At 37.6% G+C, this 26,352-nt stretch overlaps 1 protein-coding gene across 5 annotated transcripts in view; it reads left to right on the forward strand.

Moving 5' to 3' along the window:
* The window catches only part of CNTN3 (contactin 3), a 579,340-nt gene that overhangs the window by 500,331 nt on the left and 52,657 nt on the right, over nt 1-26,352 (forward strand). For all 5 annotated transcript variants that reach the window (XM_070359490.1, XM_070359491.1, XM_070359489.1 and 2 more), the window contains 2 exons: nt 2,880-3,007; nt 5,302-5,477. In XM_070359490.1, coding sequence (XP_070215591.1) covers nt 2,880-3,007; nt 5,302-5,477 — 304 coding nt within the window. The remainder of the gene's footprint in view (nt 1-2,879; nt 3,008-5,301; nt 5,478-26,352) is intronic.

Below are 26,352 nucleotides of genomic sequence, written 5' to 3' on the forward strand. Positions count from 1 at the left end.
CAAAAGACCTTAGCATCTCTAAACTCACAAGAGGAGGAAAATATTAGCCAGATAAGTACACAGGTATATATTTGGCCAGTTTCCCATTGCTATGACAAAGGCACAGATGATGTATAATCAGTAGAGAAAGATGTAATCCAACCGGTTTAGGGAAATGACCAAAATCTGATTATTGAGTACACATTTATCAAACATAGGGAACAGGTTTTATAAAGGCCCCAAGACAGGAAGCACAAAAGCAGTTAAAAGAAGGCTTGGGTGATGAGAAAAGCAAAGCATAGAATTCCTGAGGCCTTTTGTAGTTAGAGGGGCAGGGTCCTGATGGGACACATGGCTAATTTAGGGCTTAGGATGTCATCTTTTTCCTGCAGGTAATAAGATGCCAGGAAGGAGGTCTAAGCCAGAATTGGGCAGAAGGGAGTAAGGCAGGATTAGTGGTCAGATTTCTATTTCTCTAAGCTTACTCCCCATGTTTTTCCAAAGAATCTTTGTATCTTAAGCTTTCATTCATGTGTACCTCCCTGCAGGCTTTTCTCTTTCAGTTATTATTGCACACTATTTAAGAAAATATCTGTTCTATGATAAGGTATAAAGAGATTTTTTTTTTTTTTATCATCCCTTTGCAAAAAGTGATCAGATTACATTTCACACCCAGCAAAGAGGGCAGGGCCTCTGGAAGGAAATCAGACATAGTGCCTTTTTATACAGGATCTTAGAATTTTTAACCCTTCACTGTAGTTCTTCAAATTGAGATAAAATAGTGCTGTGTGTTCTGTGGTTAGCTGCCCAAGCCATTGCTTTTAAACCTTTGTATTTGGAATATACCTGGACATGTCAAAAAAAAAAAAAAAATCATATGAGCAACTAACAGTCATGGGTATCTGTACCCAGAATCACGAACAGGTCCCTGTGTGTGAGCTCTGATTCCACTGCAACCTTCCCACCAAGAAAATATAACCAAGTTGCAGGTGAAGGTGAATCATAAGCTATGAAAAATACATACAAATTATATATATACACACACATATATACATACACACACATATATATGTACATATACAGCATGAAATCTGTATCTTGTGTATTGTGATACATAAACTTGTCCTAATAGTCACATTTTTTGACACACACCTAAATATCTTCCCACAAATAGGATAGTATTTAGAGATTGAATTGAGATCCTCCAACTCTAGTCTAAGGTCCTCAGCATCTTTCCTGTCTACTGTACTATGTCACCCAGAAGTTGGAGCATTGTTTCTCCCAGGATTTACACTTATCATGCATTGCTGATGCTGGAGTTGCAGATCTTTTAAGAAATTTACCACTCATTTGGATACGACACTCAGGTAACAGAGATGTGAACCATAAACAATAAAAAGTATTCAAAGCATTAAATGTATAATATAGATAGTAAAGATTTTAGGGATTCAAAGAAAAGGAAAATAATTCTGGGTAGACAAGATGGGCAGTAAAGATTCATGAATCGGACTAATGACAGGTCAGCTCTTTCTCATTCTTCTTTCTCAGTTCAAATGGCACCTTTTCTAAGAGGCTTTTCGGAAGCGCTCTCTCATGGAAATATTCCCTGTGGCCATTGCCTTTATTGTATCACCCCATCTGAATCTTTTTGATTACTTCTCAAAAATCTGAACTTACCACATTTACCTGTTTAATCATTTACTGCATGTGCCACTCACTAGACTGTTATTTCCACGAGGTAGGAATTTTCTCTCTTGCGCACTCTGTGATCCCAGAGACTCTGATAGTGTCTAGCACATGTAAGGTACTCAGTTCTGTGTCCTTAGTTAATTAGTTAGATGCAAAAGCCTTAAGTACTTTAAGCGTACCCTCAGAAATTCAAATGTGATTTTCATTTACGTTGTCCCAATTCTCTGCAGTATTTCGTGAGTGACCATATGCATGTTCTTTTGCAAAATTTGGATTTATACTGGGTTAGATATGACTTTCCCAAGTTCATCACTAAAGGCCAGGGAGTTTCTTATTTCTCATAAGCTATTTCACACTTAAGGAAAATGGTGTCCTGTCTTTTTGTTTTCTCCAAATTGAGAAGGCAAAACCTTGAGTAATCTCCTTCACCGTATAGTTTTAGAAAATATACCACACTTATATGATAAAGGCATCCTTGAAATCAGGTAAAATATTTGGTATTGCTGTTAGGTAAATTTGTGTAAAAATATCGAGAAATACTCAAATTGGTAGAATGTCTCTTTTTAGTCATCTGTGTGCATGTGTATGTTAATTTTGTTTTAATTTTGTTTTAATTTTATTTTATTTTAACTTTACAACATTGTATTGGTTTTGCCATATATCAACATGAATCCGCCACAGGTATACACGTGTTGCCCATCCTGAACCCTCCTCCCTCCTCCCTAAAGAGACACATGTACCCCAATGTTCATCACAGCACTGTTTATAATAGCCAGGACATGGAAGCAACCTAGATGTCCATCAGCAGATGAATGGATAAGAAAGCTGTGGTACATATACACAATGGAGTATTACTCAGCCATTAAAAAGAATACATTTGAATCAGTTCTAATGAGGTGGATGAAACTGGAGCCTATTATACAGAGTGAAGTAAGCCAGAAAGAAAAACACCAATACAGTATACTAATGCATATATATGGAATTTAAAAAGATGGTAACTATAACCCTGTATATGAGACAGCAAAAGAGACACTGATGTATAGAACAGTCTTTTGTTTTAATTTTTTTTAATACCCAAGAAAGCTAAGGGGCTGCTTTATCTTGCTTTAAATATAGTAGCTAAAGGTGATACTTCTGTTAAAAAACTCTGTTTACTTTGGGGAAAAAAGTGACTTCTAGACATTTATTTGTTTCATTTGTATTTCCTTTAGAACTTCTTTCCTAAATGATGGAGGACTCAAAATTGTCAATGTAACTAAAGCTGATGCTGGAATTTATACCTGCATAGCTGAAAACCAGTTTGGGAAAGCAAATGGCACAACACACTTGGTTGTTACAGGTAGGTGCCTTTCTTAAAGACTTCTTTACATAGGGATATGCTGTGTGCCTTCTTACTAAGATCAAAGGGAAAAAATGTTTCTCATGATATGCAGTGCGCTATAAAGGTCGGCCTTGTGTTTGGCTCAGATGGGAGAGAATCTACCTGCAATGCGGGAGACCCCGGTTCGATCCATGGGTCAGGGAGATCCCTTGGAGAAAGAAATGGCTACCCACTCCAATATTCTTGCATGGAGAATTCCATGGACAGAGGAGCCTGGTGAGCTACAGTCCATGGGTTTGTAAAGAGTTGGAGATGACTAAGTGACTAACAGTTCCACACTTTCACTATCTTTAACAAGTGACAGTCAGAGAACAGTTCTTAATATTTCCTTAGACATCACAGTGTGTACCGGGAATCTACGAGTTACCAGTTGGAGTAATGGTCAATAGAACTGCAAGTCGCGTGTTTTGCTCCTATACTTTTATGTTATGCTATTCTATTATGTCAAATCTTTTGTACACTTTTTCCCTTTTCAATATCTTTAATATTTTCTGCAGATGTTTAAATCTCTGAAATAATCCTTGCTATCAGTCAGAGTTACTTAGAGTTGTGATTGTATTTTTGTTCATTTATTCACCGAAGAAAAACATTGAGTACCTACCATGCTTGCGTTATCCTTCCCAGCTGGTGCAGTGGTAAAGAATCTGCCTGCCAATGCAGGAGACTCAAGAGATACAGTTTTAATCCCTGTGTTGGGAAAGATCCCCTGGAAAAGGCAATGGCAACCCACTACAATATTCTTACCTAGAGAATTCCATGGACAGAGGACCCTGGCAGGCTACAGTCCATGGGGTTGCAAAGAGTCAGACACAACTGAGCAGCTAACACAGCACAACAACACGCTTGGGTTATTCAGTAAACAAACTGACAAAGATGCTGCCCACATGCACTGTACCTTCTTCCAGAGGTACAAAGAAAATAGGCAGTATATAAGTATACTGCAAGGAATATAAAGCAAGGAAATCCACTGAAAACAAAATTCACACAAGCAGAAAATACCAGAGGAGTGTCTGAGAAACATAAGCTGGAGCATGAAACCAGGGGATCGGAGAAGGAGAGATGTGAACCAAGATTTCATGGAGAAGAAGGAATTCAGTTGGTTTCTTAGGGACAATCCTGTAGAGGTTCTGTAACCCTTGTTAGCACTTAGTTGGACTAAGGTTTTAGTTGGAGTGAAAAGTAGAGACCGGTGCAGAGTTTTGAGCAGAGAAATGAAATGATGGAAAGTGTATATTTAAAGGTTTACTCTTCACTGCTCAGTAGAGAACAGACTATGGAGAGTCAAGGGCCGAAATGGGAGGAGTCCCAGGAGACACTGCAGTAATCCAGGCGGGAGTGATAATGACCACAGTGAGATGGCGGCAGCAGCTGATGGACGGAAGGCATTCAAATCTAAATATATTCTGAGTGTGGAGTCACTGGCATGGCTGGCAGACTGGATATGAGTGCTCAGAGAAGCATTCCTGCAGGGTATGTGGTGAACAGCAGGAAGAACACCAGCCAAAACAACCGAGATGAGAAAGGCTGAGGTCCTACCGGGTGGGGTAGGAGGAGCATCAGGAGATTGCTGTTGTAGAAAACATAGTAAATGACTCTTTTGAAGACTTTTGCTGTGACGTGGAACAAGAAACGGGAGTAGCAATGGAAAAGTGGAGTCAGAGAACTTTGAATTCATAAAAGTTGGAAGGACTATGATGACAGAAATGCGCATGTGGATATTTGCATTTAGGAAGAAACAAATTAATTAGCATTTTAACTAAGTATCCTACCTATTCTAAACATCATTTTTTTTTTTTTTTGTAGTATCTCAAAAGTTTTGAGTCTATTTAAATCTTGGTAGTAGTATATTTTCCAATCATTGAAAATGCAGTGATTTCTATTTCTACTCTTATATTTCATGAAGCAATAAAACTAAAATGAAATTGATTTTGTAATAGTATTATAACTCTTGTTTACAGGTGACTTTAATTTTTAAACTTCTATAGCCTATAGGTTTAGATATCCTAATTCTTTTAACAAGAATTTGTGTGTGCAGTGAAATATATTATGGATCTTCATCAAAATGTCTGTTTTAATCCTGAAGACTTTTCATTATATAGAGGTATATTTACACACACACACACACATACACATATATATACCTACACAAACATGCATACTGTAAGTGAGATTAACAATCTGCCTCTGAAAATTGCTTTTATTGAAATAAAAATGCTGAAGCTTTGCTGAACACTTTATTGTTTCCCCAATAGAACCAACGAGGATAACCTTGGCACCGTCCAACATGGATGTCTCCGTGGGTGAGAGCGTCATTTTGCCCTGCCAGGTGCAACACGACCCCCTGTTAGCTACCATGTTTACCTGGTATTTCAATGGGGCCCTCACAGATTTTAGGAAAGACGGATCTCACTTTGAGAAAGTTGGTGGGGTAAGTCGTGACAGTTTCCTCCTGCTTTTTACACGTCTCTGATGTTTTATCCCCATAGAAACATCAGGGACATATGTGTTGCGCCAGTAATGTTTGTTCTTTGAGACAACTAGGGTTTCAATTCTGTAGTGATCTGTGATCTAACTTTATCATTGTAATTACCAGAAAGTGATCACATTTACTTCAATCTGTAAATTATAATTTTATTTAAAATTAATGTTTGTTGTGTTTATGTTAAATATTACTTTAACATGAACATAAATTTGTATTTGTGTTAACAGTACTTTGTGATACTTTTGTCATGAGTATTCCCTTCCAGAAGGGAAGGTGTTCTTATGCAAGTGTTTATTTTCAACATAAAATGTTATGAAATTGAATGAAGTTCACATTTATGAAGTGCTTCCAATGTATCAGGTCAGGTTCTTCATCCCAGTTAATTCTTGCAGTGGTGCTGGATGTTAGTGGTAAGAATTGTCATTTTGCAGGTGTTTTAACCAAGGATTTGTAAACTTATTAATCTGTCCAACGTCACTGAGCTGGTTAGTGGTGGAACTTAGATCCAAGTTTAAATATGTGAGTCCCCAAATTACACATATATTTTCTTCTGGTCCATTTTTTCACCTCATGTGTGATGGTTCTACTTGAGGAAGAATTATAAATTTCAAGGGAAAATAGACACATTGAGGAGAACTGCTGAGAAGGGACTCAGTGTTGTGAACCACTCAGAGTTAAACCTCATACCTGGCCACATGTCTGTGAATCCAGAATCACAAGGCCAGCTTTCCTTGCCAGCAAGTTTGCATCGACACAAGATTATCTTCACTCATTTTGGCTAAGATGTCAGTGGTGCATCATTATGAAATCTGGGTTTTCTCCTTATGGACAAAACAGTATAATGGTTAATTCATCTATATTCATTTGAAAGTATTTATTAAAAGTACATATGTATATACATGGGCCTAGTAATGTGTCAGGATTGTGTGCAACTTCAAAGGATGGTGTTAAAACTTGAATGTGTGTGTGTATGCTCAGTCGTTTCTGACTCTTTGCAACCCCATGGACTGTAGTCTGCCAGGCTCCTCTGTCCGTGGAATTTTCCTGGCAAAAGTCCTGGAGAGGATTGTCATTTTCTTCTCCAGGGGATCTTCCCAACCCAAAGTCGAACCTGTGTCTCTTGTGTCTCCTGCACTGGCCGGCAGATTCCTTACAGTTGAGCCACCTGAATGGTGTTCCCTTAAAAGATCTGTTCTAATCCTAATGCCTAGCTGTGAAATAGAATTATTAGTCTCTGTCCCTGGTTCCTAGCAAAGAGCTTCTAAAATCTTTAGAGTTTCCAGGGTGATGAAACCTCTTTTGCCATAATGAAGTGAATCTGTGGGCTCCTGGATAGCTTCAGGATGGTCATGAGAAAGACCAAGCCATGATTAGAAGCCTGGAATTTCAGCACTCCCTACCCCATCCCCATCCTTCAGGAAGGAGGGAAGGGTTGGGGATTGAACTTATGATTGACCAGGCCTATGTGATGATGCTCCCAGAAGCATCCCAAAAGTAAAATACTTTTCACCACAGAGAGCTTCTGAGTTGGTGAACATAGCTACATGCTTCGTGGGTGACACACCCCACATCCATGGGATAGAAATTCTCTCACTTGAAACCCCTCAGGATCTCACCCTGTATCTCTTCCTCTGGATGTTTAGGTGCATTCTTAATGATCCTTTATGGCATTAATGTTTAAAGCATCATAAAATAAATAAGTACTACCCTGAGCTCTGTGAGTCATTCTAGCACATTATTGAGCCCAAGGAGCATGTCATGGGAACATCAGTTTATAAGTGATTGGTGAGGAGTACAAATGGCAATCTGAGACTCAATCTGATGCTATCTCCAGGCAGTTAATACCAGAATTGAATTATAGGACTGCCTGTCATTGAATTACCAGACCTAGTGTTGGAAATTTGCCTGATATGGAAGACACACACGTTTGGTGTTCTAAGTGTGTGTAGAGTAGTTGACCGTAAAGGTGACACAGAAAGAGTTTGTCCTTTACACTAGTACCTCAGAATGTGACCTTATTTGGAAAGGATTGTTGCAGAAATAGTAAGTGAAGTTATGGTGATGTCATACTAGAATAGGATGGACCCTAATCCAGTATGACTGTTGTCCTTATAAGACAGGGGAAATTTGTACACAGACAAACACACAGAGAGAAGATCACCTTGTAAAGTCATAGACACAAGGAAAATGGCCCTGTGAAGATGGAGGCAGGCACTGTGAAGTTATGCTTCCACAAGTCCTAGAGTGCCTGGAGTTGCCAGAACCTGGAAGAGGCAGGGAAGGGTCTTATCCTAGAAATTTTGGAGAGAGATCTTGATTTCAGATTTCTGGCTCCAAAACTCTAAGAGGACAAAGTTCTGTTGTTTGAAGCCCCCCAGCTTATGTTACTGTGTTATAGCAGCCCTACTGACCCTCTACAAATGGTCTTCAAGAAATTGAAGATGTTTAGATATCTAGCCACAGTTAAGTGCAATTTCAATGCTGTTTCTATTTTCTGTCATCTGGCTTTTGTTTTCAAAGTTCTAGTTAACTTTCCAAATTATTCTGACCAATTCAAGGCTTTTAAGAACTTCATCAGTTGCTACAAAGCATTACCATTTCTTTCACTATTGCTTTAAATGCTTTTTTAAAAAATCACCAATCTCTTCTATCACAACAGGAAAAGGCATATGCCAGTATCCTCTGCCAGCTCTTTACTCCATGCTTAGGGTTTATCATTTGCATTTTCTTGGAGAGGAGGCAATGGGGAGGGAAAAAAAAAAAAAAAGGCAAGAATGTTACCTTCACAATAACTGCTTATCCAATCAGAAAAATGCTTCTCCTGTAACCCAGCTCTTACTCTAATTCATAAAGAATTTGATTTAAAACTTTTGCTTTTCTGCATATTGTAGATAACAGTATTTGTGATTTATCCTCTGGATTTTTTTTTTTTATCCTCTGGATTTTAAACTGTTGATAATATTTTATCCAATACAATGTCCTCCATCTGAGCTAATGCTAAAGAAATATATGTTGATATACTAAAAATTCAAAGTATTTTGATTTTATATGCATCAAACATCCTCAAAGAAACATTTGCTAAGACTGAAGTAGACAGCTGCTTTCTTAAGAGGATCTTAGAATTGAGAATATTCAAGATAATAATGTTACTTAACTGCTGCTGTGCTGCTGATAGGTTCTACATAAAAAGTATTAAGTCAGCCATCTCTCTACAAGAGTCGGGTATCTGAACCATGCAATTTCATGAATTAACCCTATCACTTGCCAATTCTGTTCTTTTTCTAACATCCTTGATCACAGCCTATGAATTTTTTATTGACTTGTCACATTAGTTAAGTTAATATTCTCCCATCAATGTAAAATGGTAAGCCCTACAAGATGACATTACCCTCAAGTACAGGCTATTAAATAAATTGGTTTTCTGTTGCATGAGAAGGGAGTCACATAACAACACTTTATCCTCTGATTGTGTGTTCATTGCAGCATCCACGTTAATATCTAGAAAGTCTGCTTTTCTTTTATCGCATTGTGTTCATAGATAGATTCCCTGTTTTCAAAAGCAATGGAATGTGAGGGAGGAGTTGCCAAGTGGGAAAGTAGTCTAGAAAGCTGGATAGTCTAAGAACCATTTTTTTTTTTTAAGAAAAAGAGAGAAAGAATTTTAAAAATGGAAAATCAAGCATACAGCTTTAAACTATTTCAGCCACTTGTCCTTGAGACTACTCTGAGTACTCAGTATTCATTTGTTATAAAAAGCACACACTTTTCGAGAAAAACCCAGAAGCTCAAAACAACCTCTAACAATTTAGATTAAATCTGTTGTATAGACTTGTACATCATGCCAAAGGAGTGTGATGACTGTTGGAGGAGAGGAAATTGTCATGTCCAATACAGGTCACCAAGTGAGGGTCATTGGCTTCATGAAGAAAAGAATTCAAGAGCAAGCCAGAGTAAATTGAAAGCAAATTTATTTAGAGAGACAGATATTCCATAGGCAGAACGGGACCTCCTCAGAAAGTGAGAGGGGCCCCAGGGCATGGGATTGTTGGTTTTTATGGACTGAGTAATTGCATGCTGTAAGGGTTCGGAAGAATATTCTAACTATTCCAGGGAAGGATGCAGATCCCCAGGAACTGGGCTACTGCCCACTTTTTGATCTTTTATGGTCCACCTCGGAATTCTCATGGTGCACAAGAGACTGGTTTTGAGTATTGTAATGAAGATACAATGAGCTAAAAGTCAGTGACCAGACTGTTCTCCGTTCCACCTTGCATTCAGCCAGTTCCATCCAGTTTTTATCACATCCTAAAGGCTGCACCCCTGCTTCATTAATCTTATTGTTGTGCCCCGCCTACTTACCTCCTGTCTCAACTGCAGTTCAGGTTTCTGCTCTGTCAGAATGTATAACATTCAGAAAAGCTCGTTAAGCTAATTGTGTAAAGCAAATTGACACATCACCAAGGAGAAATATAGGTCAAATACAGGCTTTGTTCCACACGACAAATCAAAGTTGTATAACTAAGTCAACAGTAAAAGGCTTCCACTTAAGTCCACTGTTGGCCAAGCAAATCTTGTTTGCAGGCGCCGTGTGGTATAAATAGAGAAGCAGGGAGTTTGTGTTCAGGTACAGGTGAGGTCTAGATCCTCTTGCTCACTAGATGATACCCTTGCCTGGGGTCCTTTATGTTCCCCATTTTCTGGTTGCTTTTCCCAAAACTTTTTAGTATTTGCCATGTTCCCTCCCGCCACAAGATTTTGCACACATTGATCCCTCTTCCAAGAATACTGTTCTCTCTCCTTTTGCCTGTTTAGATATCTTCATATGTAGTTGTGTATATGTAGGTAAGAATGTATGTGGGTTTGTGTATACACTTAAATTTCATATATGCACAGTAATAGGATGAGACACAGTCCTAACAGTATGTTTACAGTAGCATTCTATCATACCCATGTTTAATCAACAGAACTCTATGCCATTCACTCCCCCTCCAAAAAAAAAAAGAAAGAAATAAAAGAAAAAGAGAAAAGGAGAAAGAAAAAAGAGGAATTGCATCATTCACCCAGTACCCAGTATAGCATCTTTCTTTCTCTGCTTTTAAATATATCTAAGCTTCTACTGTGGAGAAGGCAATGGCACCCCACTCCAGTACTCTTGCCTGGAAAATCCCATGGACAGAGGAGCCTGGTAGGCTGCAGTCCATGGGGTCGCTAAGAGTCGGACACGACTGAGCGACTTCACTTTCACTTTTCACTTTCCTGCATTGGAGAGGGAAATGGAAACCCACTCCAGTGTTCTTGCCTGGAGAATCCCAGGGACGGGGGAGCCTGGTGAGCTGCTGTCTATGGGGTCACACAGAGTCGGACAGGACTGAAGCGACTTATCAGCAGTAGCAGCAGCAAGCTTCTACTGACAAGAAAAAGGGGATAATAGCCCCAAGCACAGGAGAAATGAAAGAACATTATTGGCTGGTACCTAAGGATTTAAAGGGCCTGACAACTTAAGTATGCTTTTAAGAACGTTCAAAAATAATTTGGCTTGCTGTGATAAGTTAACTTTTGGACTTAGATATATTACATAATGGAGACTGACTATAGCTTGAAACTTTCAAACCTAAACATCTCATGAGTCCCCTGTATATTTGATAAACCTGATGTGGGGCAGATAGTTTAGAAATGAGGAATGTATAGAGCCAAGCTGTAGAGCTTTATACACGGTTTGTGGAATTGGATCTGTGATGGATTAGAATGTGTGTGGATAAAAGTCACTGGAAGCAATAAGAGGTTTAGCAGTGACAACCAATCTGCCATTCATTGAACTGACTGCCTTCAGTGTGATTTATCTCCCACGGGCCACAATCACAGTCGAGTGACAGCCACTCCTTGTGAGCCTGAGTCTTGATGTATTTCCCAGCCCTCGATGGCAGGAAAGAGTATCTTTGAAAGAAATCCTTTCTGTGTAATAACACAATATGGTCACTTTGACTTGATTAATTTCATAGAATTATTTGGGTATGATGACTAAGGGTTTGAAAATACCAGTTATTTTATGATACGAAATTCTGTAAGAGGTTTTATGTGCATTTGAAATACAGAACCGAGGCAAAGCACTCATTCCAAACAGTACCAGTGGTAATACACTGTGTTTTTAAACATCTTCCACTTAGAGTGTCATATAAATGTTATACCTTGTCCAAATTCAAAATATTAACTGACTTGGAAAGATCATTAGGAGACTGTATTTAGCAATGAGCCCATAAAAGTTGGTGATTCCACCAGAAGAATTATTTTTATTCATCTTGAGCATAGTACAATAGCCCCTCACAATTCCTCCCACAAAACTATTTGGGGATGAAAAAATAAGAATTCTCCAATGCCTGTTGGAAAAAGGGAATTGCACAAAATAGCTGAAGTTGAGCTTGTTTTACTAGCTCATCATTTGCCCACCCAGGCATATAGACTCAGTTCCTTATTAAGGTGTGATTAGTATCCCAGGAATGTGTTTATTATATACAGTGTTTATTAAGCTCCACCCCAGTAGAAACCCTGCAAGATTTAAATTTATAAGAAGATGAGCAGAAGTCAGACCAAGTAACTTATAACTTGAGCTAAAATCCATAAAAACAGCCAGAGTTAAAACAAAACCAACACTATGAGTGAAAAGATGTGCAAATACTTATCAGTCATATTTAACAGAAGAAAAAAAAAGGCTAACAAGTGTTAATTTCAGAAACAACAATAACCCTGTGTACGAGACAGCAAAAGAGACACTGAAGTATAGAACAGTCTTATGGACTCTGTTGCAGAGGGAGAGGGTGGGAAGATTTGGGAGAATGGCATTGAAACATGTATAATATCATGTATGAAACGAGTCGCCAGTCCAGGTTCGATGCACGATACTGGATGCTTGGGGCTGGTGCACTGGGACGACCCAGAGGGATGGTATGGGGAGGGAGGAGGGAGGAGGGTTCAGGATGGGGAACACATGTATACCTGTGGCGGATTCATTTTGATATTTGGCAAAACTAATACAATTTGTAAAGTTTAAAAATAAAATTAAAAAAAAAACAAAAACAAAAAAATAAAATTAAAAAAAAACAATAGTAATTCAAGGCAAACCTTTAATGTAAAAAAGGAAATTTATTTTGTAAAAAGTTTGCTCTGCCATAAAGATAGTAATCATGAATCATAATAGTCTAATTAATATGCCATTAAAATGTATCAAGTCAGGAACAAAGAGAAAAGTGAGAAACAAAATTATCATGTAGTCTGAGAATTCCTCTTTTAATCATCAACAGATAGTTTGCCAAAAATTAGAAAAAAACTATTTCGTAATGGAAGTAACATACATATAAAACATTGATCCTAAAATTAAAAAATATACCTTCTTTTTCATCCTTTTCACACCTTTGTGAATTTTAGAAAATAAAAATAACAAAACAATTATATAGAAAGGAGATAGATAGAGGAAGAAATGGAAGGATGGAGGAATGGCCAAGAGCAATGGTTGAGCTCTGAAAGATACTAATGAAGAATACAGCTGTTAAAACAGCTAAAATTAGAAATGAGAAAGAGAATGTGATAGGTAAGAAAGAATTAATAAACAGCATTCCATGTTCAAGTCATATGTATGAAAACTCAATTAAATATAAACTTTTGGGAAGAATATAAATGATCAATATTAATAAGAATTCCTTTGTAAATCCATAATCATAAAAAAAACTGTGTAACCCCCTGCCCCCACAAAAAAAGGATTCTAAAACTAGAGTTTTACTGGTAATTTTTTTCAATTCTTTGGCAGTAGATAAATTGTTATATAAGCTATTTGAAAATATAAAAAGTTTTAAATCTTTCTAATTTATTTTGTTAGGCTAGTATATTCCTGAGGACAAAACCTGGCAAGATTACAAAAAATTAGTAAATTTGAATCAATTTCATGATTATAGTGTGAAAACCTAAATAAGATTTTAGCAAAAAAATTTGAAAAGTTTAGTTGCTCAGTCATGTCCGACTCTCTGCAACCCCATGGACTGTAGCCTACCAGGCTCCTCTGTCCATGGGATTTTCTAGGCAAGAGTACTGGAGTGGGTTGCCATTTCCTTCTCCAGAAGATCTTCCTGACCCAGGGATTGAACCTGGGTCTCCACTTTGTAGGCAGATGCTTTACCATCTGAGCTACCAGGGAAGTCCTAATAAAATCTGAAGTACTCAGTGATGGTTTCAGAAATGTGCATGCTTCATATCAATAAATATAATAAAATAGACCACTGTATCCTCAATGGACATTTATAAGACATTCAATAAAATTAATGACCAATATAGGAAGAAATAATTGCTTCTTCACACCTCAAAAATACCACTGATAGCTCAGTTGGTAAAGAATCCGCCTGCAATGCAGGAGACCCTAGTTCGATTCCTGGGTCAGGAACATCTGCTGGAGAAGGGATAGACTACCCACTCAAGTATTCTCAGGCTTCCCTTGTGACTCAGCTGGTAAAGAATCTGCCCACAATGCGGGAAACCTGGGTTCGATCCCTGGGTTGGGAAGATCCCCCGGAGAAGGGAAAGGCTACCCACTCCAGTATTCTGGTCTAGAGAATTCCATGGACTGTATAGTCCATGAGGTTGTGAAGAGTTGGACGTGACTGAGCGACTTTCACATAGACCATTACCTTAAATCCCTTTGGAGGGTTTTGGGCCAATACAGTTGATATGAACAAGAATAAATGTCTAATTTGTGAAATAAGGAGACAGAATTATCATTATTGGAGAACAAAATGATACTGCTGCCGCTGCTGCTGCTAAGCCACTTCAGTCGTGTCCGACTTACTAGGGCTTCTCAAAACCGAATAGTATCAACTCTAAAAATTTTTAAAACTAACCAGAGTTCAGTCAACTACTGTGATACAAAATAAATTCACAAAAAGCAATAGACTTATTTATGTGTCAACAATAGCCAATGAAAAGTATACAAAAATGTCCCTCAAAAGATAGATTAAAATATATGTTAATAATTTGCACAAGTGCAGAAGGTCTAAATAAAGCCAGCTACAGTACTTTCTTAGGATGAATGGGTGGATGTAGAGAAACACAGGGAAAGAATAATAAAAACCATCAGTGCTCCTAGATGAAATATAAGAGCCATATATCGTAAGGCTTTTCATTTTTCTTAGATTTTTCCATGGTTCCAAAATGACTATCAGTCAGATTCCACTTGGGACAATTCTGAGGTAAAGAAAAGAAAAGTTTAGAGTATTCTGAAAGAAGAGTAATGACACTTTGTCAGCAATTCCCAGGTTGTTTTCTGGAGGATATGTGTTCAGGTATGAATTACTGGATAGGATTGGAATTATACATATAGTTACATCACTGAATCATCTGCACTCAAAATTCCAACTCTTGTAACCTGTTTCATTCTCCTGTGAACTGCTGTTTATCTTTCTTTGCCTCATCTATAAAACTTTTATCTACTCATCTATAAACCTAACATGATAATAGTAATTTATTCTAAGGTATGCATAAAACACTTGGACCAACTTGTGTTAGCTCTTGCTGCTGCTGTTGTTGTGGTTACTACAACTAGCACCACTGGTAGGACTGTTTCTAAAGAATTCTCTAGGAAAACTGCAACAATTTACAGCTTCCTTAGCAGAGCAGGAGGGTGTCTGTTTCCCCAGTCGTTTCCACACATCTTTTCCCTTGAGGTTTTTAAATAAAAAAATTCCCAAGCAGATGGTTGAGAAGTGTTATCTCTTTATGAACAGTTTCTCATTTCTCAGAATAAACAGTAAAATTGAGAATCTTTCCATTTTGCTTATTAGTAACTTGGATACTTAAGGAAGATTCAGAATTATAACAGACTCCTCCAAATCAAGAAAATTTGGGGCTTAATACTGACTTATGAAATGCATGAAACTTCTGCAGAAAACAAAAAAATTTTGCCTAATTTCTAGCTCAAGAAATTTACAAAAGCCCAGCTGCCTGAATTATTATACAGAAGAATATTCAAAAAATTATTTTAAATCTAGCAATAGAGAATGACTTCCCCAGATCGCAAAAGCAGAACACGTTGCTTCAAGACAACCATCAGCTAAATCAGACCTATTTTATTTCTGCTAGAAACAAAGTAATGATGTTGATATTTTCATATAATAGATTTTTAATCTCACGTATTTTTTGTGTCCTTTAGACAGTGTTCTCCTTAGGTCATAGCAGGAAATATTACACACAAATTCACAGTATGTACTGGCCATTTCCTGTTCCTCTTCCATACCTTGCAGATTTGTATCCTCCGTTCATTTCTTCCATTAGAAGTCAGGTCTTTTGTTTTACAGGTTTACAGTAGGTCTTTATATAGTCAGACTCTTAATTATATCTTATCTTAGTGTGATTCACTGGAAATGTCTTCTTTTAGTATGCCACTTTTGTGTTAAACTTGTCTATTATTATATCACTCAGAATAAAACTTTTCATTTTCATGTAGTCAAAAAAATCTGTATTGTTCTTTTCCTAATAGTTCTCATAACTTTTCTTGGATTGAATGGAAAATTCAAACTGTAGCAATTTGAAAAGGAATATGAAGATTTTAAAACTAGTATTCATGGAGAGTAACATTAGAAAATTTGGAGAAGTTAGGCTAATGCTATGGGAGAGGAACTTTGGGAGATATGCAGATATTTACAGAATATTTCAGGGAGATTTTGCTGTTAATTTCATATTGTTCCCCACATAACTTCTATAAAATGTCACCACTCCAATTTTTAGGAATTGAATTTTTCTTAGGGGTGGGGGTATCTATTGTTTACTGTTGATCTTAGGACATACTGAGATTCCACCACGGGACCCATCCTCCAGTTAGCCAGTTGAAAACCATAAGCTACCACCAAAGAGATACTAATGTGTATGTTTGTGTATCTATAAATATGTTTGTATATATCCCAGCACATGAAAATCTAAATGCAGCTATGTACAGATACTTTTAAAAAATCTCCAAAGGAAGTTCTGAGTCAGTAATAATTCATTCAGTATTGCTTATAATTCTTTCAGATCCACCATTGTAAATAACAGGTGTTTGCTTGTATCTATGATTTGCAAATTTAAAATATCTCATCTCTGGAGGTGGAGGAACAAACTAGCAGTTTGTAATTTTGGTTTTATTTTTGGGGTGAGCCAAAGGTTCATGAATACATTCTGAAAAATGTCAAAAATAGGCTTAAAACTAACAAATCCAATAAATGAACAAATCAGTCAAACCAAATGAGGAGGTAAATGGTATCTGCTAATCACAGCATTATCTTTTATTCCTGATGACTTATTATTTTAAAAGCTTTTTTAGGAAATAATTCTCATAATTCAACTATTTAAAGTGTACCATTAAACAGCTTTGGTATGTTCAAAGAGATCTACATCTATCATCATCATCAACTTTAGAGTGTCCTAAAAACCCTTGGCATCCTATAATCTTTACTATCTCCATGCTGCTGCTGCTGCTGCTAAGTCACTTCAGTCGTGTCCGACTGTGTGCAACCCCATAGACGGCAGCCCACCAGACTCCACTGTCCATGGGATTCTCCAGGCAAGAACACTGGAGTGGGTTGCCATTTCCTTCTCCAATGCATGAAAGTGAAAAGTGAAAGGGAAGTTGTTCAGTCGTGTCCGACTCTTCGTGACCCCATGGATTGCAGCCACCAGGCTCCTCCGTCCATGGGACTTGCCAGGCAAGAGTACTGGAGTGGGGTGCCATTGCCTTTTCCTTACTATCTCCATAGTTTTGCCTTTTTCCAGAATGTCCTGTAGTTGGAATCACGTGGTATATAGCCATTTTGGATTGACTTACTTCACTTAGTACTGTACATTTTTATTTCCTCCCTATCTTTTAGTGGCTTAAGAAGTGGTTTTCTTTTCTTTTTTTTTGTACTGGATATAATAGTGTACCACTCACCTCCTGAAGGCCTGCTTGGTCACTTCCAAGTTTTTGAAATTATGAATAAAGCTGTGTGCAGGTTTTGTATGGACATAAGTTTTCAATCTGGTTAAACATCAAAGAGTAAGATTTCTAGGTCCTTTTTGTTGTTGTTGTTGTTGTTCAGTCACTCCGTCGTGTCCAACTCTTTGCAACCCCACGGACTGCAGCAGGCCAGGCTTCACTGTCCTTCACTATCTCACGAAGCTTGCTCAAACTCATATCCATTGAGTCGATGATGCCACCCAACCATCTCCTCCTTTGTTGTCCCTTTCTCTTCTTGCCCTCAATATTTCCCAGCATAAGGGTCTTTTCCAAAGAGTTGGCTCTTTGCATCAAGTGGCCAAAGTATTGGAGCTTCAGCTTCAGCATCAGTCCTCCCAGTGAATATTTAGGGTTGATTTCCTTTAGGATTGACTGGTTGATCTCCAGGGGAGATCTCCAGGGAAATCTCAAGAGTCTTCCAGCACCACAATTCAAAAGCATCAATGCTTCAGCACTCAGCCTTCTTTATGGTCCAACTCTCACACCTATACATGACTACTGGGAAAACCATAGCTTTGACTAGACAGACCTTTATCAGCAAAGTAATGTCTCTGCTTTTGAATATGCTAAGTTGGTCATAACTTTCCTTCCAAGGAGTAAGCATCTTTTAATTTCATGGCTGCAGTCACCATTCACAGTGATTTTGGAGCCCAGGGATATAAATCTGTCACTGTTTCCACTTTTCCCCCATTTATTTCCCATGAAGTGCTGAGACCTGATGCCGTGATCTTGGTTTTTTAAATGTTGAGTTTTAAGCCAGCTTTTTCACTCTCCTCTTTCACTTTCATCAAGAGGTCTTTGGCTGATGAAAAATTCCTCTTTGATTTCTGTCATAAGCATGGTGTCATCTGCATATCTGAGGTTATTGATATTTCCTCCTGGCAATCTTGATTCCAGCTTGTGCTTCATCCAGCCTGGAATTTTGCCTGATGTACTCTTTATATAAGTTAAATAAGCAGGGTGATAATATACAGCCTGAGGTACTCCTTTCCCAATTTGAACCAGTCCATTGTTCCATGTCAAGTTCTAACTGTTGCTTCTTGACGTGCATACAGATTTCTTAGGAAGCAGGTATGGTGGTATGGTATTTCTATCTCTTGAAAAATTTCCCATAGTTTGTTGTGATCCACACAGTCCAGGGTTTTAGCATAGTCAATGAAGCAGATGTTTTTTCTGGAATTCTCTTGTTTTTCCTATGGTCCTACATAATGGCAAGAATATGTTTAGTTTCACTTTCCTCCTAGCAGTGAATTGTTATTTTGAAAAAAACTATGAGATCAATTAGGAATATTTTACTTATTTATTTTCTGATGTTCTTCTTTTCTTATTTAGGCCTGTGTTTCTGGCCTTTATCACTTTCGTACTCTCTGGAGAGAGACCTGTGGTTTGATTTCAGATATAAATCTGGGAAATTCTTCATCACCACTGCTTCACATGTTATTTCTGTTCCTTTTTTTCTTTCTTCTCCTTCTGTTACCACCATTATACAGTTCTTAAGTATTTTCTTCTTTATTTTCAGTTGTTTCATCTTTTAAGTTTTGGAACATTTGATTGTCACACACATACACACTTTATCCTCAAGCTTAGAGATTGTTTTCTCAACCATGTTTAGTCTACTAATGAGCCCATCAAAGTCATTACTTATCTCTTTACAGTATTTTTGATCACTGGCTTTCTTTTTTAAGAATTTTTAAGGAGATTTAAGAATTTTTCTTAATTAAAAATTAAATTAATTTATTTAAATTAAATTAAATTAAATTTTCTTAATTAAAACTAAAATTAAATTTTTAATTTTAAATTTAAAATTTTTTAAGGAGACTTTCTTCTCTACAGATCCTTAAGAAAACAGGTGCCTTGTCTTATACTGCTTCCTATAGATGATAGGAACTTGCCCTTCAACTCACATATTTCTTTTTTAGTTTTTTTGTGTGTTTTTTTTTTTTTTAGAATCTCCATTCCTCTGCTTACATTATCCATTTTTTGCATACTACCTATTTTTTTTCCATTAAATACCTTAGCATATTAATCATAGTTCTTTAAAATTTCTGGTCTGATAACTCATGCCATGTCTGATGCCTGTTCCGATGTGTATTCAACCTCTTAATACTGTTGTGGTTTGCATTTTAACATGCTGTGTAAGTTTTCTCTTGAAACCCATGAATGATGTACTGGCTAAAAGAAGTGCAGTGAATAGGGCTTTACAAATATAGTGGGAAAGTATGGGAGTGAGAGGGAGTATTCTCTAGTTATGTGTCTTGGTCCCATTGTTTTGGTGAACCTGTCCTCCTGAATTATCAACTTCACCAGTTCTTTGTCTCCTCCTCACCCATTTGGTGAGATAGGATGGCTGAGGGACTGGAGCTGTGTGTTTCTTTTCCCCCGTGTGGAAAGCTATATTTGGGTATTTTTCTTAGAAAGAGGTGGTGGTGCTGTGTTCCTGTCATGTGTGATGCTATGCGACCCCATGGACAAGATTTACTAGGCTATTACAAAACCCCAGCAGGTTAGGCTCTGGTAAAATAGTTTCTTCTGAAGGCAAAATTTGTTTTTTAAGAAGAATATAGTGCTGTGGCTTGTTGCAGAATGGTTCATTTTACCTCCCCCTCCCAGAAGTATGAGAAGATCTTCAATCATTATTCACTATGATGATCCAGTTGAGTTCCTGGAGGTAAAACTCAGAAAAATGTGGGGAACCACCTATGTCCTGGGTTCCCAGGAGTGTTAGCTCTTAGACTTGTTCTGCTGACCCTCCAGAAATTCATCAATCACAGTTCAGATTTTTCTACTCCAGTACTGGCTTCCAGGGAAAATTCTGCTGTTGGATTTCTGCTCCGGAAAGTTGTGGTTCTCTGTATTTGCCTATTGTCTCTCCATTTTAGAGGTAGTGGTTTTATTCTTGACCTCACTTCTCTGTCAGATTTAACAGGAGTTGCTTAGCTTCTTACTTGTTGTCAGAACAGAGTGATGACTGCTAAACTGTTTATATGCCAGTTGAAAATCAGAAGTCAGGGTGATTGTCCTGTTTTTTAATTAGGTTATTTGACTTTTTATTATTGAGTTGTAATTGTCCATAGTGGCTTGATTTTTATGTCTCAATTTCAGAAAGAAAATTACTCTACTTTACAAGACATAATATTTAATTATACCATATAGTTGATCTGGACATGAAAAAGAAAGTGAAGAATAAATGGCTCATTTTGGGCAATTGAAAATTTTAGACACAAAACCCAGGAATTTCAGCCATTTTTTATTACAGTAAATACTCTAATTTTGAAAACCATTTATTAATACTGACTTGAAAATTTTAGATGATGCTTTTTACTAGAAAAATAGTCTAATGATAATATTTGACGTCCAACCTTCTGTCTTTGATAGCTTACAGTGAATGATGTTGGATTCATGATCTCCAAAGAAGAAGAAGATTTAGCTTTGGGATCACGCAAGAGCTTTTGTGTAGCAGAGTTTTATTAAAGTAAGAAAAGGGGCAGAGAAAGCTTCTGACATAGACATCAAAAGGGGGATGGAGAGTGCCCCCCTCGCTAGTGTTAGTAAGGGAGTTATATGCTTTTTAATTGGTTATTACAGTAGATCAAAAGAATGTCTCAAGGTTGTAAAGATCTTACTAGACCCACTCCCATAATATACATTTTAAGATAACAGGATTAGTCAGGTTTTCAAGAAGGAGAAACTGTCCTCAAGCAAGATATATTATATAATCCTTAGTACAAAGTTTAAACAGAGTTGTTTGTTGCGTAATCATCAGTTATGGAAAACATTTTATGTGACTAATTTATATAACATTTTAAAACATTTTATGTGACTAAGACTAAGGAATGTAGAGAAAAAAAAAAGACATTTGTCCTTTCCTCCTTCTTGAGACCTCCTTGGGGACCCTGGACTTCTTATCAACCTGCCTAGGAATTGACTCTCTCAGTCTCTCATCTTTTTTGTTATATTTTTAAATAAGACTTTGAGATTTTGGAGAAGGAAATGACAACCCACTCCAGTACTCTTGCCTGGAAAATCCTATGGATGGAGGAGCATGGCAGACTACAGTCCATGGGGTTGCAAAGAGCCAGACACGACTGAGCAACTTCACTTTCACTTTTCTTTCTTTCACTTTGAGATTTTAAAAATCTATATTTCTGGAGTATCAGGAAAACTGTTGGAATATTTTGGTCTGAAGTCGTAATAAAGCTAGCATGATCACTTTGTGAACAACTCTCCTAGGAGAGAGTATGATTTTATTCTCTCTGACTGTGGGTATCTTTTCTCTGGCTTATCACACAGGCTACTGACATGCAAGGACATCTAGCTCAGGGTTGTTGGAGTTTTTCACATCTATTTTGGTTTCTTGGCACAGTCAGCTTAAAACAACCCTGCAAGGATGAATTTTGAACAAAAACTATAAACTCACCATTCTCCCTCTCTCAGAACTGCTGATGGGAGGAAGCCGAGGAAAAGACAGAAAGTAAGAGGACCATTTTGTATAGTCTTTGTAGGTCACCTACCCTCAAAAGAGGCAGTATGGCAGCTACAGAATGGATCTGAAGGGACGTGGCTCATGGTGTTTTCCAAAAATGGCTACACAAGCACACTTTGCCCAACTTGCTCTTCTTTCACTATGACTTTGACACTGTTTCTCATCAAGTGGTGAAATGAATGCGTCTCTGCTTAAACCCAGGTAGACCTTTGTCACTGCCTTAACTGATAAAGAAAATATGATAAACTGATAAAGAAAACTTAACTGATAAAGAAAATATGATAAACTGATAAAGAAAAGTGAAGCTCTGTGATTGCTGAGGCTAGCTCATAAAAATGCATGCACTTCCACCTTGTTGTATTGGTACAGTTTTGCTTGGAATCCAGCCAGCATAATATGAGGAAGTACAAACAGGTAGACAGAGAGGTCTACCTTAAGAGCAGGGCTGTGCTTCCACTCACTAGCCAACACCACTCAACAGTCATGTAAGCTGGTACTGTCCCCATTCAAGCTGCCCCAGCTGATAAGGTTTACAACTGAGATGAGCTGATGATCTCTGCTCAGATTACACATTGTTGAGTGGTGTGAATGATCATCATTTTTTTAAGCCACTAAATTTTGGGAGTAATTTATTACACACCAAAATTAATTGGAACTAGGAAGTCAACGCAAGACATTTGGCACAAATTGCTTGCTCAAGTTTCCATGAAACAGTGGCTTTTTGTACCTTTGTATCAGTGGATTTCATTTTTTTATGTGCTACTTTATAATTCTACAAAGGACAGATCTACTCCCAGTATATTTTAAACCTCTTGTATCAGGGTAAAAACAACAAAAAGAAAAAAGACATTTGATCTGTGAGATGTGATTGCCACTCAAGATATGCTCTTAGATATTATGACTTGAAACACCTTCATTCTTTGTCAGAATTGTCACATCAGTTCAGAGTAATCTTAGGGTGATTCACATTGACTAACAGTTTCTGTAGAAACCTATCACTGTGTTGAATTATTTCAATGACTATTGTTTTTAAAATGACTACAGGTACGTCAGTGCAACTAATGTCAAGGAAATGAGCCTTGTGCTTGACCTATAGTTCCTGTTTCACAAATATTACTTTCTCACCCATCCTCCAGAATGAAAATATGTACCGGGATACTTTCCTCTGCTTATAAATCCAGCACTAAACAACCTAACTTGATGATTATTTTTTGCATTTATTGACTGTGGAGCTTTAAACCTAGGGAGAAGATGTTGGTGACTGTCTTGAGCCTTTTCGTTCCAGGAGGAGTGAAGATGAAGAATATAAAATCTCAGGAGTTTAACGAGTTTTGATACTAGCTGATCATTAGAATTAGCTAAAAGCTCTCCATTTCTTATCCATCCTAATTTAACTGTTCTGAGATGTAGCTTCATGAGTTCTGGTATGTTTATAAAGACTGTCCAGGTGAATTTATTGTACAGCCAGTGTTGAGAACTACTGGCTTAATGATCTGAGTAGCCAAGTGTTTTGCAAAGCAAAGATAAGGTACCATAGACAACAAAGCAGAGTAAGATCCATGCTGTTTTCAATTTTGTTTCAATCATTTAGGTTAAATCAATGAGAGTAATTCAGTATGATGTTAGGTTGGTCACAAATGATTTTCCAATTCTTGTTAATCTGCCTTTTTAATTAAAAGAGCAAAGGTCACATTCTCAGAGACTTTGAAAATGTACAGCTAGTGTCCATTTACATTATTGTGGACCATGTCTGTTTGCATTATTTTCTATTTCTACACTTTTCATTTTATCAGTTAACTATTATTTTGGTCAGCAGTGTTCCATGTTAGATAAAAGTACACATATTTCTGTGTTGACTTCTATATAATTTAAGTTTAAGAAAGTTAAATAGTTTAAGAAAAAATTAAGTAAATAATAGAGCATTTTGTCCTGAGATGTGGCTTACCAAAAATGCAGAGGTGTCCTTCTAATGGCTGAAGTTTAGGAAGCATTGAGGAAACAATCACTCTGGGAACAGACACTTGGGATCTTGAGATCACCAGCTTCCAGTAAGATACTCCATGAACACTACCCTGACCAGAAAAAAAAAAAAATCCCCAGGTCGTTAATATGAGCTTGATGTTGAAATAGAAGCTGATACCTCAAAGGTAACTTGGATATTAGATACAATTAAATATATGTCTGAAGAGTCTTTGACCAAGCTTTTATCTTCTATATGTCACTCTCGCAATAGTTAGGATAAAAGAAGCTGATATCTAAATCCTGTAAAGGATCAGTTCAGTTCAGTTGCTCAGTCGTGTCCAACTCGTTGTTTCCCCATGGACTGCAGCATGCCAGGCCTCTCTGTCTATCACCAAACTTATACTCAAAAGCTTACTTTTGGGTTTACTCAAACTCATGTCCATTGAGTTGGTGATACCATCCAACCATCTCATCCTTTGTCATCCCTTTCTCCTCCTTCCTTCAATCTTTCCCAGCATCAGAGTCTTTTCAAATGAGTCAGTTCTTTGCATCAGGTGGCTGTGGCCAAAGTACTGGAATTTCAGCTTCAACATCAACCCTTCCAATGAATATTCAGGACTGATTTCCTTTAGGATGGACTGGTTGGATCTCTTTGCAGTACAAGGGACTCTCAAGAGTCTTCTCCAACACCACAGTTTGAAAGTATCAATTCTTTGGTGCTCAGCTTTCTTTGTAGTCCAGCTCTCATATCCATACATGACTACTGGAAAAACCATAATTTTGACTAGATAGACCCTTGTTGCCAAAGTAATGTCTCTACTTTTTAATATGCTGTCTAGGTTGGTCATAACTTTTCTTCCAAGGAGCAAGTGTCTTTTAATTTCATGGCTGCAGTCACCATCTGCAGTGATTTTCGAGCCCAGTCTGTCAATGTCTCCACTGTTTCCCCATTTATTTGCAAAGAAGTGATGGGACCAGATGCCATGATCTTAGTTTTCTGAATGTTGACTTTTAAGCCAAATTTTTCACTCTCCTCTTTCACTTTCATCAAGAGGCTCTTTAGTTCTTCTTCACTTTCTGCCATAGGGTGGTGTCATCTGCATGTCTGAAGTTATTGACAATCTTCATTCTAGCTTGTGCTTCATCCAGTCCAACATTTCTCATGATGTACTCTGCATTTAAGTTAAATAAGCAGGGTGACAATATACAGCCTTGACACACTCCTTTCAAATTTGGAACCAGTCTGTTTTCCCATGCCCAGTTCTAACTGTTGCTTCTTGACCTGCATCCAGGTTTCTCAGGAGGCAGATAAGATAGTCTGGTACTCCCATCACTTTTAAGAATTTTCCACAGTTTGTTGTGGTCCACACAGTCAAAGGCTTTGGCATAGTCATTAAAGCAGAAATAGATGTTTTTCTGGAACTCTATTGGTTTTTCAATGTCCCAACAGATGTTGGCAATTTGATTTCTGGTTCTTTTGCCTTTTCTAAATCCAGCTTAAACATCTGGGAGTTCACAGTTTACATACTGTTGAAGCCTGGCTTGGAGAATTTTGAGCATTACTTTGTTAGTGTGTGAGATGAGTGCAATTGTGCATAGTTTGATTATTCTTTGGCATTGCCTTTCTTTGGGTTTGGAATGAAAACTGATCTTTTCCAGGCCTGTGGCCACTGCTGAATTTTCCAAATTGGCTGGCATAGTGAGTGCAGCACTTTCACAGCATCATCTTTCAGAATTTGAACTAGCTCCACTGGAATTCCATCACCTCCACTAGCTTTGTTTGTAGTGATGCTTCCTAAGGCCCACTTGACTTCACATTCCAGGATGTCTAGCTCTAGGTCAGCGATCACACCATCGTGATTATCTGGGTCGTGAAGATCTTTTTGTACAGTTCTTCTGTGTATTCTTGCCATATCTTCTTAATATCTTCTGCTTCTGTTAGGTCCATACCATTTCTGTCCTTTATCGAGCCCATCTTTGCATGAAATGTTCCCTTGGTATCTCTAATTTTCTTGAAGAGATCTCTAGTCCTTCCCATTCTGTTGTTTTTCTCTATTTCTTTGCATTGATCACTGAGGAAGGCTTTCTTATCTCTTCTTGCTGTTCTTTGGAACTCTGCATTCAGATGCTTATATCTTTCCTTTTCTCCTTTGCTTTTTGCTTCTCTTCTTTTCACAGCTATTTGTAAGGCCTCCCCAGACAGCCATTTTGCTTTTTTGCATTTCTTTTCCACGGGGATGGTCTTGATCCCTATCTCCTGTACAATGTCACAAACCTTATTCCATAGTTCATCAGGCACTCTATCTATCAGATCTAGGCCCTTTAATCTATTTCTCACTTCCACTGTATAATCATAAGGGATTTGATTTAGG

This window comes from Bos mutus, chromosome 22, assembly GCF_027580195.1.
Source record: "Bos mutus isolate GX-2022 chromosome 22, NWIPB_WYAK_1.1, whole genome shotgun sequence".
Taxonomy (NCBI): Eukaryota; Metazoa; Chordata; class Mammalia; order Artiodactyla; family Bovidae; genus Bos; species Bos mutus.